The sequence below is a fragment of the Panthera pardus genome, unplaced genomic scaffold, assembly GCF_024362965.1.
Source record: "Panthera pardus isolate Hobbes unplaced genomic scaffold, ASM2436296v1 HiC_scaffold_21, whole genome shotgun sequence".
In the NCBI taxonomy this organism is placed as follows: domain Eukaryota; kingdom Metazoa; phylum Chordata; class Mammalia; order Carnivora; family Felidae; genus Panthera; species Panthera pardus.
Genome location: NW_026526777.1, coordinates 12,153,689 through 12,167,593, shown reverse-complemented (window position 1 = coordinate 12,167,593; position 13,905 = coordinate 12,153,689). Strand labels below are relative to the sequence as shown.

Here is a 13,905-nt window from a genome sequence, read left to right as displayed (position 1 = left end):
CCCATGTTACATGTGCAGATGACCAAGACTAACCAGACGTCAGAGATGCCTCTGATACGCCTTTCACAGGAAAGAATAAGCCTAAAGAAACAATCTGCAGGAAAGAGATGTCATGAGAAAAATACTCCTAGTGATGTTAGCGTTCTAAGCAGGAACAGAACAAGAAGCAGAGAATAAAAAAGAAATCTTAGAAATAAGATACATAAATGAAAACCTCAACAGAAGGGTAGGAAGACAGAGTCAAGTAGATCTAGCGGAAAGCAAAGGCAAAAGAGAGAAAATAAAATTAGAGGACCAGTCCATGAGGCCCAACATTTGCTCAAGAAGAGTTCCAGAGAGAAGAAAACATAGTAGAGAAAAAATAAAGCGTTCAAGAAAATTTCCCAGAACTGAAGGAATGAGTTTCCAAACTAGGAGCCACATGTTCTTCTGATGGATAGGGATGAAAACAGACCCCCAGCACAGCACATAATCATGAAATTTTTTAAGTGAAAAAAAAGTCAGGGGGCGCCTGGGTGGCTTGGTCGGTTAAGCGTCTGACTTCGGCTCAGGTCATGGTCTCACGGTCCGTGAGTTCGAGCCCCGCGTCGGGCTCTGTGTTGACAGCTCAGAGCCTGGAGCCTGTTTCAGATTCTGTGCCTCCCTCTCTGTCTGCTCCTCCCCTGTTCATGCTCTGTCTCTCTCTGTCTCAAAAATAAATAAACGTTATAAAAAAAAAAAAAAAAAAGTCAGGCGCCTGGATGGTTCAGCGGGTTAAGCATCCAACTTCAGCTCCGTTGATGATCTCACAGTTCATGGGTTCAAGCCCTGCACCGGGGCTAAGAACACAGAGCCTGCTTCAGATACTCTTTCTCCCTCTCTCTCTGCCCCTCCCTCACTTGCACTCTCTCTCTCTCTCACTCTCAAAAATAAACAAACATTAGAAAAATAATAATTAAAAAAAAAGGCCATATACAAGGTCTCAAAAATCTTCATCCCTTGCCCCCTTCTCAGGGAGCTACCAAAGGACAGAGTACAGCAAAGCAAGAGAGTAATAAAAAGAGAAGGGAGATCCAAGAACCAGAGGATCCATCATAGAACAAACACAAAGGGGATTCCGGGACGATGATGACTGACCTCAGAAGACTGCTTGCTGTGCTTCAGAAGCTAACGGGCCCTAATCTAGATCAGAAGGGAGTAGCGCAGAAGGCTCTGGAAGAGATGTCTCCACAATGAAACTGAAAGTATACTGAGGCATAAGAACATCTTGTTAGGAAATTTAGATAACTTGCAGAAAGCTGCAGACAGATTTAGAAAACTAAACAAATGAGGGGGAAAACAAAACAATCAGCTACAAGAAAGCCAACAAGATATAAGAAAAAGTAAGAGACCCACATCCCTGCTTTCCACTGTAGGAAGTCAAATAAGGATGCCTGAAACCAAAAAAAAAAAAAAAAAAAATCAAGAAGAACACACATCTTATTTAGAGATACAGGCAAGAAAAATACCAAAAGAATTACCCAAAAGAGCTGAAAGTGATTTCTCTAGAGGGAGAAAATGTAAGAACAGAAGACAGGAAAATCTGCTGTTCACTTTAACAGACCCTACAGAACTCTCTAACCATAATGAAATATATAGTTCATACAATTGAACTAAGTGCACATGTATGATTTTATTAGAACTGAAAACCTGTAAAATTTGGTTTATTAATGAAAAGTACTCCAAATTAACTTTACCTATAAATTCTACTTGTACTTATTATTAGTAACTGCAGCAACAGAAAGAACCAATTAGTTCCGTTATGTATCAAAAAACACACAAGACTAAATAAAACAAATTCAAGACACATGCGAGACAAGCAAGTATTTCTTGAGGCAAGGCATCAGCACAATCAAGCAGCAATAAGAAAAAAAAAATTACAGAACACAATCACAGAGACTATAGTTCAAAACATGGCATTTTAATGATTTGCCTTATTATAGTGTCTAAGCATCTGCTTCCAATTAGAAATTAATAATGTCCATATGCAGTATTCCTTGACTTTCATTTAAGAAATAGTTAAAAAAAATAAAAGCTACATTCAGTTAAGACACAGTGAACCTTCAATACAACTCAATGAAACATACAACTTTAAAACTCTGTCCTCTCAGTACACAAGGGAACAGGAGAATGGAGTTAGCCCAATCTTCCCTTTGCCACTAAGAAAACTAGAGGACATGTGTTTTTGAAACTAGGAATAATGCATTTTCAATGGATTTGTATAAGCAAGTCTTTTATATAAATGTGATTGTGCTTCAAGGCTGTATAACATCTCAGGTTATAACATGTATGCTAAAAGCTATGTGCTAAGTAAGGCAGATAAAAGCATTAGGTAATACCTTCTTACAGAGAGCTCGCAGCTTGAAAGCAGAAAAATGAAATGCAGTGTTCATAAAAGATTGAACGAAAAAACTGTTACCGTTCCCCACTAACTCCAAGTTTGTTTTAATCATGGTTACCTGCTTGGTATAGCTAATAGGCTTAATGCTCTTTTTATGTTTAAGAAAGGAAAACATTCCATTTTCCTGAAGGTCTGCAAAATGACAACATCCTTCACAAAATTTTCTCTACAATGAACACATTAATGAATTCCACACATATTACATTATTCAGGAGTTAGGCATGAGAAAGGAGGACCAAGAGTCAAAACATGTACCTTTTTATTAAATGCCCAAATTTTGTCCCATTCCATGTTCACAACTGAACGTGAAGAGCCCTAGAAAAACAATAAATAAAACGATTTAAAGGTCAAGAAGTGTCCATTAGAATATTTAATTAATTACTTTATTAATTAAATTAATATTATATTTATTATAAATTAAATTAATTAATTTAATTAATTATTTAAATTAATTAATTTAATTAATTTTCTACACATGTTAGAAAAGAATACACCCAATAAATACTGTTGACTTCCACTGGGATATAAAACTGAGTGTGCACGAACCAATCCAGTTGCCCTGAACAGCCACAGTCAAGAGCACATATTTCAACAGGTAAGCATACCATGGCTGCCTCTGTCCCACTCCAGCTTAAGGGCTTAGGACATTCTCAATTTTCCACTATTAGAAACATACTCCTTAAAAAAAAAAAAAAAAAAAAAAAATCCTACCCTTACATTAGAAGGAACAAATAAGGAACAGAATGGACAGAAATAACAGAGACTAAAGGGGTATTAATGAGACACGTAAAAACACCGAGAAGCCGGAAAACAAAGTGTAGGTCACCTGAGCCGCAATAAACTGTTTCAGCCCTTCGACAGTCATCCCTCTTCTGAGCACACCACGAACTGTGGGAAATCGGGGGTCATCCCTGGGAAAGAAGGAAATGTTCAGTTACCAAGGAGAACTCTTTAATGTATAATCACAAAGAGTACAAAATGCCTTAATGAATAATAAACTATAAACAGCTTGTGAAAAGACTTGTGACTAACAGTTGCTTATAAGAACTGGGTTCCCGTGAGCCCTCGTTCATGGAAGAGCAAAACTGCTCTCTGGTCAAATACTGCTCAGTAAAATAAATGTACTAGAAAGAGTAAAGTACATTTCAAAAAGACACAAAGGTGACATCTTCAAATACAGAAAATCCATGCATTAAGACATTCTTATTTGCTTTTTATTTTACAATATTCATGGTCTCTATTCTATACATGACCATGAAAATCAGAGAAGAGATGGTCTCATGTCATCCACGTATGAATGTACTTCACAAAGCCCTTTGGGTTATAAAAAAATATACACATTTGGGTTATAAAAAATATACGCACTGCTTATTAATATTCTGCAGAAATTTGCACACTTTAGTAAGTTTGCAATAAAACCCTTTGCCTGGAGCCCAACATTTGCCTTTTGTCAAATATAGCTTCACAATAAACCAGTATAAAATACATCTTATTCAACATATAATACTTAATACATACTGTCACTATTATGTGATGCCAACAGAAACTACTGTATACATTCTTATTTAGATAAAAAATATTCTTGACTTATCAGCATGGTAACCCATCTGAACAGGTTTTGTTTACACAGATACATGGCTACAAGGTGACTTTAATTTTCATACTCTTCTTCCTCATAGAAATCCCATATAGGTTATTAATATGCTACCGAGATTTGCAAACTTTTCCTAGGTGCTGAATCCTCTGGGCAACCGACTGCTCCACAAGGTGGATCTTCACCACCAAGGCAGAGACCATTTATGTCTTTGCTTCAACTCAGGGCATCCTGGTCTTCATGGGACCCAGCTGAAAAGAAAAGCCTCAGAGCCTCAGCAGTGTGGAGAGTGGTAACTAGGTCTACAAAGGACCAGAGTCACAACTATTTTTCTAAACAATGCTGAGATTTGCAGAGGCTGTGCCCTTGTGTGTTTCATTCCCATGCACCAGGGTCCACAATGGGCACTCCGTGTTTGTAGCATTAAAATAAAGGGGAGGGGAAGGGGACCTGATGCACTGGATGAAATAAAGACAAGGACCAAAAACCCTGGAGACCCACCCATTCCACCTCTTCCCATTCATCCTCCCCACCACTCAAAAGTTTTAAAATCACTGATATACCACGTTCTTACTTCCTCTCAATTCTAAGTAACAGTAAACATACCATCCGTCTACCAATCCTTCATTGACAAACCATGTGAGTTTTCTCTTGGATAGCACTGTGTTGTTGAGATTTAATCGACTATATTCCCAAATATATGGCTTTCTTATGCCTAAGGCTTCAATAATCCAATAAAACTGTTCATCTCTGTCATGGTATTCTGTTGTTCTCAGGGCATGTGTAACACCTTCAATACTGTCTACTATGGGGCAGGCAAAATCGTATGTCGGATACACACTGGAAAAAAAAGAATATTTTTAAAAGCAAAATAAAGCATTTTACCCTTTCCATATTAGATCGTGCATTATAAGCAGCAACAGTAATTTGAAATAATTCCTTACAAGTTAGGAATTTCTTAAAAATAATAGGTTTTGCAACCCATAATATTATCAAAGCATATCAAAACATCAGTCTTTGAGGAAAATAAATCAGTTAACCCACTCAATATTCAAACCAATTCACAGCAAATTCCACAATCACATTTCTGTAATGGCCAATGTATACCATGGTAGAAAACAAAAGCAATATACATACAGTTGACCTTGAACAACACAAATTGGAACTATATGGGTCCACTTACGCATGAATTTTTATAAATACAATACAGCACTATAAATGTATTCTCTCTTCCTTACAATTTTCTTAACATTTTCTTTTCTCTGGCTTATTTAAGAGCACAATATATATTACATATAACAAACAAAATATGTGTTAATTGTGTTATCGGTAAGGCTTCTGGTCAATAGGAGGCTATTAATAGTCAAGTTTTTGGGGAATCCAAAGTTATATACAGATTTTTGACTGCACAACCCCCTGCATTGCTCAAGAGTCAACTGTACTTAATAATTCAAGGGAAATTTTAGCTTTCCATTATCTTAATTAATCCCACACTCAAGTAAATCCCTATGCTTAATCTCCTGTAATTAAATGAATTCAAGAACAAAGCATTTCCTTCTCTGACAAGTAAAAGGGAAGAAAACTAGGTTAATTAAAATTCTATTTAAGATGGAATAGTCTTAAAAACAATTCCTGATTAATATAATGTACATAATGCACAAGTACTTTTAATTTGAATTTTAAAAATATGCCGTATTATGCCTTCTAATTTTTAGGCTACAACTTCATTAAACTTCTACTTCATTATGCTTAGCAATTATTTCATACTGAAAATGCACATCCAAATTAACTTTTCCAATGTATTCAAAGTATTTGCCTAGTAAAATGAGTAAGCACCCTGTTAAAAATGAGAGACTTATTAAAAAAAAAACAACAACGAAAGATTTGTGTATACATGTGTAACCACACCCATAATGTGTTTGTCTACATACGGACACACAGATCTATACCCACAAGTTTAAAGTCACGTTAGCTAAACAGGTTATCATTTACATTCACTAATCTCTTCAGAAGTTATGATTCAGCATTTATCTATAGTGGGTTTCTTCAAAGTATAAAAAAATACATTCTATGGTTGCCTTATATGGTAAATTAATGGAGAAGGGGAACCCATTTAAAGAAAAAGAATCTTTTAACTGAAAACCCACTTAGAAAACTAATCGAAACTAGAAAAAAAGAACCCACATATTTTCTTATAATGCTCACATTTCTGTAAAGTTTCAAGTCTATCACTTTTTTTTTTTTTTTTTGTGAATCAACTTATGCCCAGCAGAATCCAAGTTTATAAGAGGAAGAAAAAGATCTTCTAAAGATACACACCACAATACACCTAATCAATATGTAAAAAGCAACTTTAGGCAAACTGAAGGACCTTAAGGAAGTACCTTAGAAACAACCTAGTATAACCTTAATCAATAGGTGAGTAAACAGCCCAAGAGATTAGGTTACATGCTTTCCCAAAAGCAGTTATTAATCTATGAGTGAACAAAGATCCAGGTCTCTTGACTATTCTGCATCTACTCTTGTGTGTAGAGGCAATCAAAGTGAAATCACAGTAGGCTGCCTAGCATAATGAAAGAGATACACCTACTTGTATTTATTTCCAGTTCTTGGATGTGGTTGAATTTTACAGCGATAAAGCGTTGGGTCTCTCATACATCCATTGTTACTACTCATGTCGATTTTTGCTCTCAGACAACAGGACTGACCAAACTGGCTCCCTTTTTTCATTTCTTCCCACATTTGTAGATTCTTCTCAATAGCTGTAAGATTAATTATATTACAGTTTATCTAATATATTACTAACCTAGTTGAACTGAAATTATTTTAATAGTTTACTTTTATATTATAAGCACACTCCCCTAGTTTAAAAATACCATCATAACTGTATGTATGTAGAGAATAAGTTGTCAATAGAAACGAACGTGGCCTCTTAAAAATAAATAAATATACAAATTAAAAAAAATAAAATAAAAAATAAATTAAAATACCATCATAGTTCCAATACCTGGTACGAAGAGTAAATGCATCATTTTTTATGAAGAAGTCTCACAAAAAACACTTAGGAAAAGTACTCTATGAATATGTTTTTAGAAGTCAAAGCAATACATTTCACTGATATAGTACTCATTAAGGGTTAAGAGACCTGGGGCACCTGGGTGGCTCAGTCAGTTAATTATCCTACTTCAGCTCAGGTCATGACTCTTGGTTCACGAGTTTGAGCCCCGCATCGGGCTCTGTGCTAAGAGAGTCTGGAGCCTGCTTCAGAGTTTGTGTCTCCCTCTGCCTCTGCCCCTCCCCTGCTCGTACTCTGTCTCTCTTTCAAAACTAAATAAAAATTTTTTTTCACTGAGATAAATAAATAAAAGGGTAAGAGACGAAACATGAGACTTGAAGGTTTTTCTCGCCCTGTGTTTCCCACTTGCCGATCAAGGCACAGCTAGCCAGCCCCTGAGCGTCTCAAATTTAATTCTGCTTTTGAAGCAGAAGCATTCTGTTCCTCTGCTTCCTCATGCTCAGGAGACAGACCAGACTGGCCTGATCCACAGGGCCCACAGGCATCAGTGCTACAGCCTGTGCCCATGTAAAGAACATGACTTGGGCTGTGAGCCTGAGTCCATGGGCTACCAGAAAACCCTGTCAGTCATTCCAGTGGAAAACAGGACTGTCTTGGATCAAAAAAAAAAAAAAAAAAAAGAGAGAGATCACAGAAAACAGTGATACAAATTTCATCCCAGAAAATTCTGTCCCAAGTAGCTATGGTTCTATCTTGTGAAAATACTGAAAACCTGCCCCATGCAGGTAAGAAAGAACTATTAAACAATGACTCTCTGTGGAACCTCCTGAAGATATGATGGACACTTTGTCCTCAAAAAAAATCAAATGAGTCTAAAACTACAGTTGTTAACTATTTTTGAAAATGTTAGGGAAACCTCAAAAAGAGGGGAAAAAAAGACTTTTTAACAATTTGACAACAATTCACTATACACTTCCCAAATGTGACATCATGGCAACATAAATGCAGAATAAAAACAGCCCCAATCAGTAGCTCAGGAGACAAGTAATGAATAAGAAATACGCTTTTTCGTTAAGTGATATCTCAGAGGTATAGAGTTGTACTAACTAAGCTTACATATTACACTCACATGCTGAAAAGAAGATTCGGGTACTAATAACATGATCACTGAACCTCTTAGAAAGGCTAAGTATTTAAATTGGGAGAACTACAAAGAATTGCAGAAGTACTCACTGCAGTGGAATGAACGCAATGCAAAGGACCAAGTGCAGTGAGACACTATGGGCACAACTACGGGCACACACACTTCGCATGTAGTTGTGACACCAACAAAGTAGTAACGATGTAAAGATGATAACGAAAGAAAAAAAGAAACCTGTGATGAACGTATGGGTCACATTCCCAAATGGGTCTCAAACCAGCATCTTTCACAGAAATCTTGTTCTACTAAAGAAGTAGAACACAAGACCGCCAATTAAAATATAAGACATTAAATGAGCCTTACAGTTTTCTCTATGCTTGGATTCTATCCTCTGTTCACGTTCTGCTTTCATCTGCTCAGCAGGAGTATCATCCACATAAGCCTTCCCTTCCTGAATTAGCTTCTCTGCGTATTTCATTATAGTTTCAAAATGATCTGAGGTATAAGTAAATTGATCCGGTTTGATATGCAACATTGCAACATCCTCCAAGATAACCTGCAAAGAGAATCCAAAATAACCATCAACTTATCTTTTGCATTTTCTTGTGTATTTTCAATCCTTGATACTGCATTTGGGCAAATGTAATAATACACCATCAGTCAAAAAAAGAAAAAAAGCCTGAAAATGGTTGTACAAGTTGTATATTAGGTCAGAAAAGAAAAAAAAAAAAAAGATAATCATTATACTAGTCTCCAAATTTTCAGCTGAGAAAGCTGATTTCATGATGGAGCTTTCCATTTACTCTGGAAAACTGGTTATTATTGGTCATACCGACAATCATTTGCCCTCTCTTTGAACATATTGCAGTGCTTCTGAACAAAGAGGATAGAAGAGGCCAAGAAACCTCCCCATTTTCCGATACCTACTTGGTGTTTGTTTCATTCACACACTTACAATTATATGACAGAAAGGAAACCTGTCTCTAGTGACCAATTCATTTAAGAAATTGGTACTTATAGGAAAACATAGCACTTTGGTAAAATTGTACAACTGAGGAAGAAAACAGTAAGTGGAAGTTTTTTGCTATAGGAGCTCAATATTGCTTGCCTTAGGTCTCAGACACAGAATAGACAGATGAGGGAAAAAGGCAGCTATGAGAACAAACTTCATTTATTTTCTTACCATGAAGGTATCCAGTCACCCTCTAATTTTAATTAACTTTTCTGACAAAGGGTCATCACTACACCTTTAATTACCTTCTCAAAATCTTCCTTTTCTTTTTCGGGATTTGTGTCATCAAATCTCATGATCAGTTTCCCTTTAAAGTTAACCTGGTAGTGCTGGTTCAGAAGAGCAGCTTTTGCATGCCCAATGTGTAAGTAACTAAAACAAAAACATTTCACAAAGAAACTCATTAACATGTTTTACCTAAATACTTGAACTTAACCTTCCTGAGGAGATGAGAACTAAACAAAAATCCTTCTAGTTGGTACTCCCGTCATAGTTTATTTTCTAACAAGAAAGTACTCTGATAGAAAAGCTGACCCTCACAGGAAGAAAAAGACACTACAACATTTATAAAGTCATCACAAGAAACAATTTCACATGGAACATCTCACAAAGAGACAAGTGATTTAGTCACGTTACCACCTTAAGGAGAATCTTTTTCTTTTTTACAGAGGAAATGAGTGGTCGTTTCGTTAGGGGAAACCTGCTTCCTGGACAACGGTGTCCAGGGCTACACGGGAGGCTACACGGTGTCCAGGGCTACTCTGCACAGAGACCTGACTCTGCGGTGGACGGAGCACCCACCTCGTGCACGCCAGCGAGAGGCGCCTCTGAGATCGCCACTGCCACGTGCTAACTCGTGGACGGACACGCGGGAATCGGGAAGCTGCAGAAGAGCCACTTATTCTCAAGGCTTCGATTCTCTCAAAAGCCAAAATACAAGGATTTCAACTAAAGGACTTGACAGGTCTCATCCAGGACCAACGCTCCATGAATCGCAATCTGTGAAAATACTATTCTATTCCTATGGGCAGTTGGCAATTACAAGTAAAATACATCAGAGGCCCTGTTGATATAATATGTCACCATTTCCCTTGATCAGTGAAGTGGGTAAAAAGCAGTATCTTGTACCACTAACAATGAAAATACACTTTCCTGGGCAGCAAACAGGGCATGAAGTGAGGAAGTTTAATAATCCGCTCTCACGAACTTTTATTAGTTGCCACTGACGATGGTAGCCACCGTTCCCCTGTGCTAGTCTCCTAGTTTCTCGCCCACCTCTGATCTCAGCTGGGGTCAACAGGGGAGAGGGAAATACAACTCCTTGCATGTCTTCACACCAGTTTTTAAATCAATCCATGTTTTAGAAATTCACGCAGCATTCTAGATCAATGATTCAATGTTAAGAAGGATTTATATGCACCAGTTAATGCAGACAAGTACAAAGCAATGCATTTACGGCTATTCAAAACTTTCTATATAAAATAAAAGGCTGTCACTGGTATCCCAGATGAGATTCTAAAACAGGAAAAGGACATTAGTCAAAAACTAATGAAATCAAAAAAAGGTATGGAGTTTAGGTGTTAATAGTAATATACTGATATTGGTTCACCACTTGTGACAATGGTACCTTAGAGTAGCGTTAAGATGTTAAGATCATGGACAACTGGGTACGGTATATGTGGGAACTTTCTGTACTATCTTTGCTACATTTCTGTAAATCTAAAACTATGCTAAAATAAAAGGTTTACCGAAAGTAAAATAAAACAAAGGACCGTGAGTTCCAAGAAAGAAACAGAAACACCTACTGCAGTTTTCATGGAAAGTGTTATACTTGTATCATGTTATACCTATCATTAAAAACAGGAAAAAAAAGACAACTACTCATCACTGACTACCCATACTATATGATAGTTAATGTGCTAGGCTTTACACAAAAGAATTAATTTAAGAGGAATGAGGAAATCAAACCATTATCTTACACTTAAAGATATTATTTCTGGGGGCACCTCGGTGGCTCAGTAGGTTAAGCGTCCGACTTCGGCTCAGGTCACGATCTCACGGTTCGTGAGTTTCAGCCCTGTGTCAGGCTTTGTGCTGATTCAGATTCTGTGTTTCCCTCTGTCTCTGCCCCTCCCCCACTCGCACTCTGTCTCTCTCTCTCTCTCTCTCTCTCTCTCTCAAAAATAAAGATTAAAAAAACAAAAAAAATTTTAAAGATATTATTCTGAACCTGAAATAATGTGTGCAGTTCTAACAAGTGTAAATGTCAAGAAAGCTAACAAGACTATGAAATATTCACAAGGTAACTAAAATAGTAATCAGCTCAAGAAACAACCTAATTGGAATAGCTAAAAAAGTGAGATTCGCGCTATGTCACAGTTAGCACTTATGCTGAATAGGGCTTCTGCCACCCATAACAAACATAGGCAATAGAACTTTAAGTCAAATGGATTCTAGAACCAGATAGCACAGGTTTGAGTTTGGCAAATTACTAAAATGTTGAATGAATCAGTTTCCGAAACCATCTGTAAAATGGAGATGTTAACAGTGCTTTCTTCACAGGGCTGTGAGGATTAAAACGCTGTGTGTATAGTGTTTGATAGTACCTGTACATAACAGCTTCTATATATGTTAGCTAGGAATAAGAAAAAGGGCTGGGGTGCCTGGGTGGCTCAGGTGGTTAAGTGTCCAATTCTCAATTTCGGCTAAGGTCACGATCTTACAATTTGTGAGTTTGAGCCCTGCATGGGGCTCTGTGCTGACAGTGCGGAGCCTGGATTTTCTCTCTCCGTCCACCCCTCCCCAGCTTGTGCCCTCTCTCTCTCTCTCTCAAAAATAAACCTTAAAAAAAAAAAAAAAAAAACAGAAAGAAACAGGGCTGAAGCCGTGCCTTCTGGCCCTTCATGAAAGACACAGAAAAAGAAAAAAGAAAAATTAAAGAATTCTTTAGCAGTATACGGGGATAGGACAAAAATTATGAATAAGAAAACAAAACAAAAACCCACCAAACAAAAAAGAAGATTCCCAAAATACCTGAACATTAATTTATATTCCAAATCCCAAAATTGTATTTGGCCAACACTATGGTCTCTGAAATTGACATGACTTATGGCAGACAAATGTGTTTTACAGAGTAAATTATAAATGTGAGGCACTCACTATTCCAAGAAATGATGGTGACAAAAATATAAGAAGATTCTAAAAGGACAAATGTCCAAATGCCGCAGCTATAAACAGCCACTGCTTAGAAAGTGGCTTTTTATCAAACCATTAAAGTCACTCACTCCCAACAGGAAAGCATGACCTGTCGCAGTAAGCACACAGGAACAGAACACAGGGCCGCATGGACCCAAGATGTCAGTAGGAATAAAGTGTGTATGAGAAGTCTTATCTATGAGATTCCACTTAGTCAACTACCCATCGATCACTTAATGATTTAGTCTGTGAATTTTCCAAAATCCTTATTTCTCTTTCATCCCCTTCCATCAATCCTTTATTTCGACACTTAGAAAAGCAGAGAGAAAACTTAGAGAAAACTTAGAAAAGCAGAGAGAAAATGTAGAATTCTAAAACAGATTTTCTTGTCAGTGGTGCTTCTGAAAACTTTGTGGAGAACTCTTAAGAACAGCTAAAATAAAATGGATTTTTCCTTATCTGCCACTTTCTGTTATCTACACATTCCACTTACCACAAATGGGTAAGAAAATCTGAAACTAAGCAAAATTCTGGCATTAATAAGAGGTATTTTACTGTATTACTCACTATCACGGGAAAGGGGCTATCACAAAGCTTGTCCGGTATGCTCACAGAGGCTGGTGCAAAGGTGGACTCCCCCTGGCCTTGGGTAATGCTGGGCAAGGCCTGAGACAGCCCCAGGCTGGTGACCACCAGCCAGAACAGTCTTCTTCTCTATTGCACCCTTCAAATATTATTTTCTATTGGTGCCAAAAGTGAAAGGGGTTGGGAAACATGCTAACAACAGAAAGAATTCAGTAAGAACAGGCTTCTCAGGATGCCATTTTCTTTATTTCGGAAAAAAGTAACTTAAAAATAATTCTACCATAACTTCTGCTCACCAAACGGACTGCTCAGGATACAAAACAAATCCCTATTAAATAAGAGCCTAAAAATCTCAAAATGTAAATAAAACTTAAGGGTTTCTATTTATGGAAAGTTTCCTATTTATAATTAAAATTCCATCTGGGGTAAAATAACAATGTTGTCTAATTGCTTTAAAAAGCTAAAACTACAAATTCAATACATTAACATTAATAGACTTAAATGTTCAGAAATTTGACACCCCCCACAATTAAAACCTTACTTATTTTCTTCCATATTAGTAATCTAGTAATATTAAAAGCATTTAATGGTCTTTAAGCTTTTCCATTAAATATATTTCATTGTAATTACAAGTTACATTTTCTTACCCACTAGCCTCTGGAGGAAATCTGACAGTAACCTTTCCCATCTCAGCACCTGGAAGCTCAACAAATTTCCCAACATCTTGCTTTTTCTCAGATGTCTGAAAAGCAGAAGAAAAACAACATATAAAAATAGTTACATCGTTAAATGTTTAAGAATACACTCATTCAACAAATACTCAATACCCACTATGTGCCAGGCACGGTTACAAGACAAATGATGACTAGAACGTCATCCTTGCACTTAAGGACCCCAAATCTTGTGAAGGACATAAATAAAACCAAACACTGGCAACAGACCA

At 37.0% G+C, this 13,905-nt stretch overlaps 1 protein-coding gene across 3 annotated transcripts in view; it reads right to left on the bottom strand.

Moving 5' to 3' along the window:
• Nucleotides 1–13,905, bottom strand: part of EPRS1 (glutamyl-prolyl-tRNA synthetase 1) — a 72,238-nt gene that overhangs the window by 46,952 nt on the left and 11,381 nt on the right. Inside the window, exons 6-13 of one of the 3 annotated variants that reach the window (XM_019465650.2) lie at nucleotides 13,610–13,704; nucleotides 9,428–9,554; nucleotides 8,534–8,726; nucleotides 6,604–6,775; nucleotides 4,620–4,853; nucleotides 3,246–3,330; nucleotides 2,675–2,734; nucleotides 2,358–2,378 (exon numbers count right to left, since the gene is read on the bottom strand). In XM_019465650.2, the coding sequence (XP_019321195.2) occupies nucleotides 2,358–2,378; nucleotides 2,675–2,734; nucleotides 3,246–3,330; nucleotides 4,620–4,853; nucleotides 6,604–6,775; nucleotides 8,534–8,726; nucleotides 9,428–9,554; nucleotides 13,610–13,704 (987 nt within the window). Of the gene's footprint in view, nucleotides 1–2,357; nucleotides 2,379–2,674; nucleotides 2,735–3,245; nucleotides 3,331–4,619; nucleotides 4,854–6,603; nucleotides 6,776–8,533; nucleotides 8,727–9,427; nucleotides 9,555–13,609; nucleotides 13,705–13,905 lie in introns of those variants that run through there. The other 2 variants (XM_019465651.2, XM_019465652.2) reach the window with 2 other exon arrangements.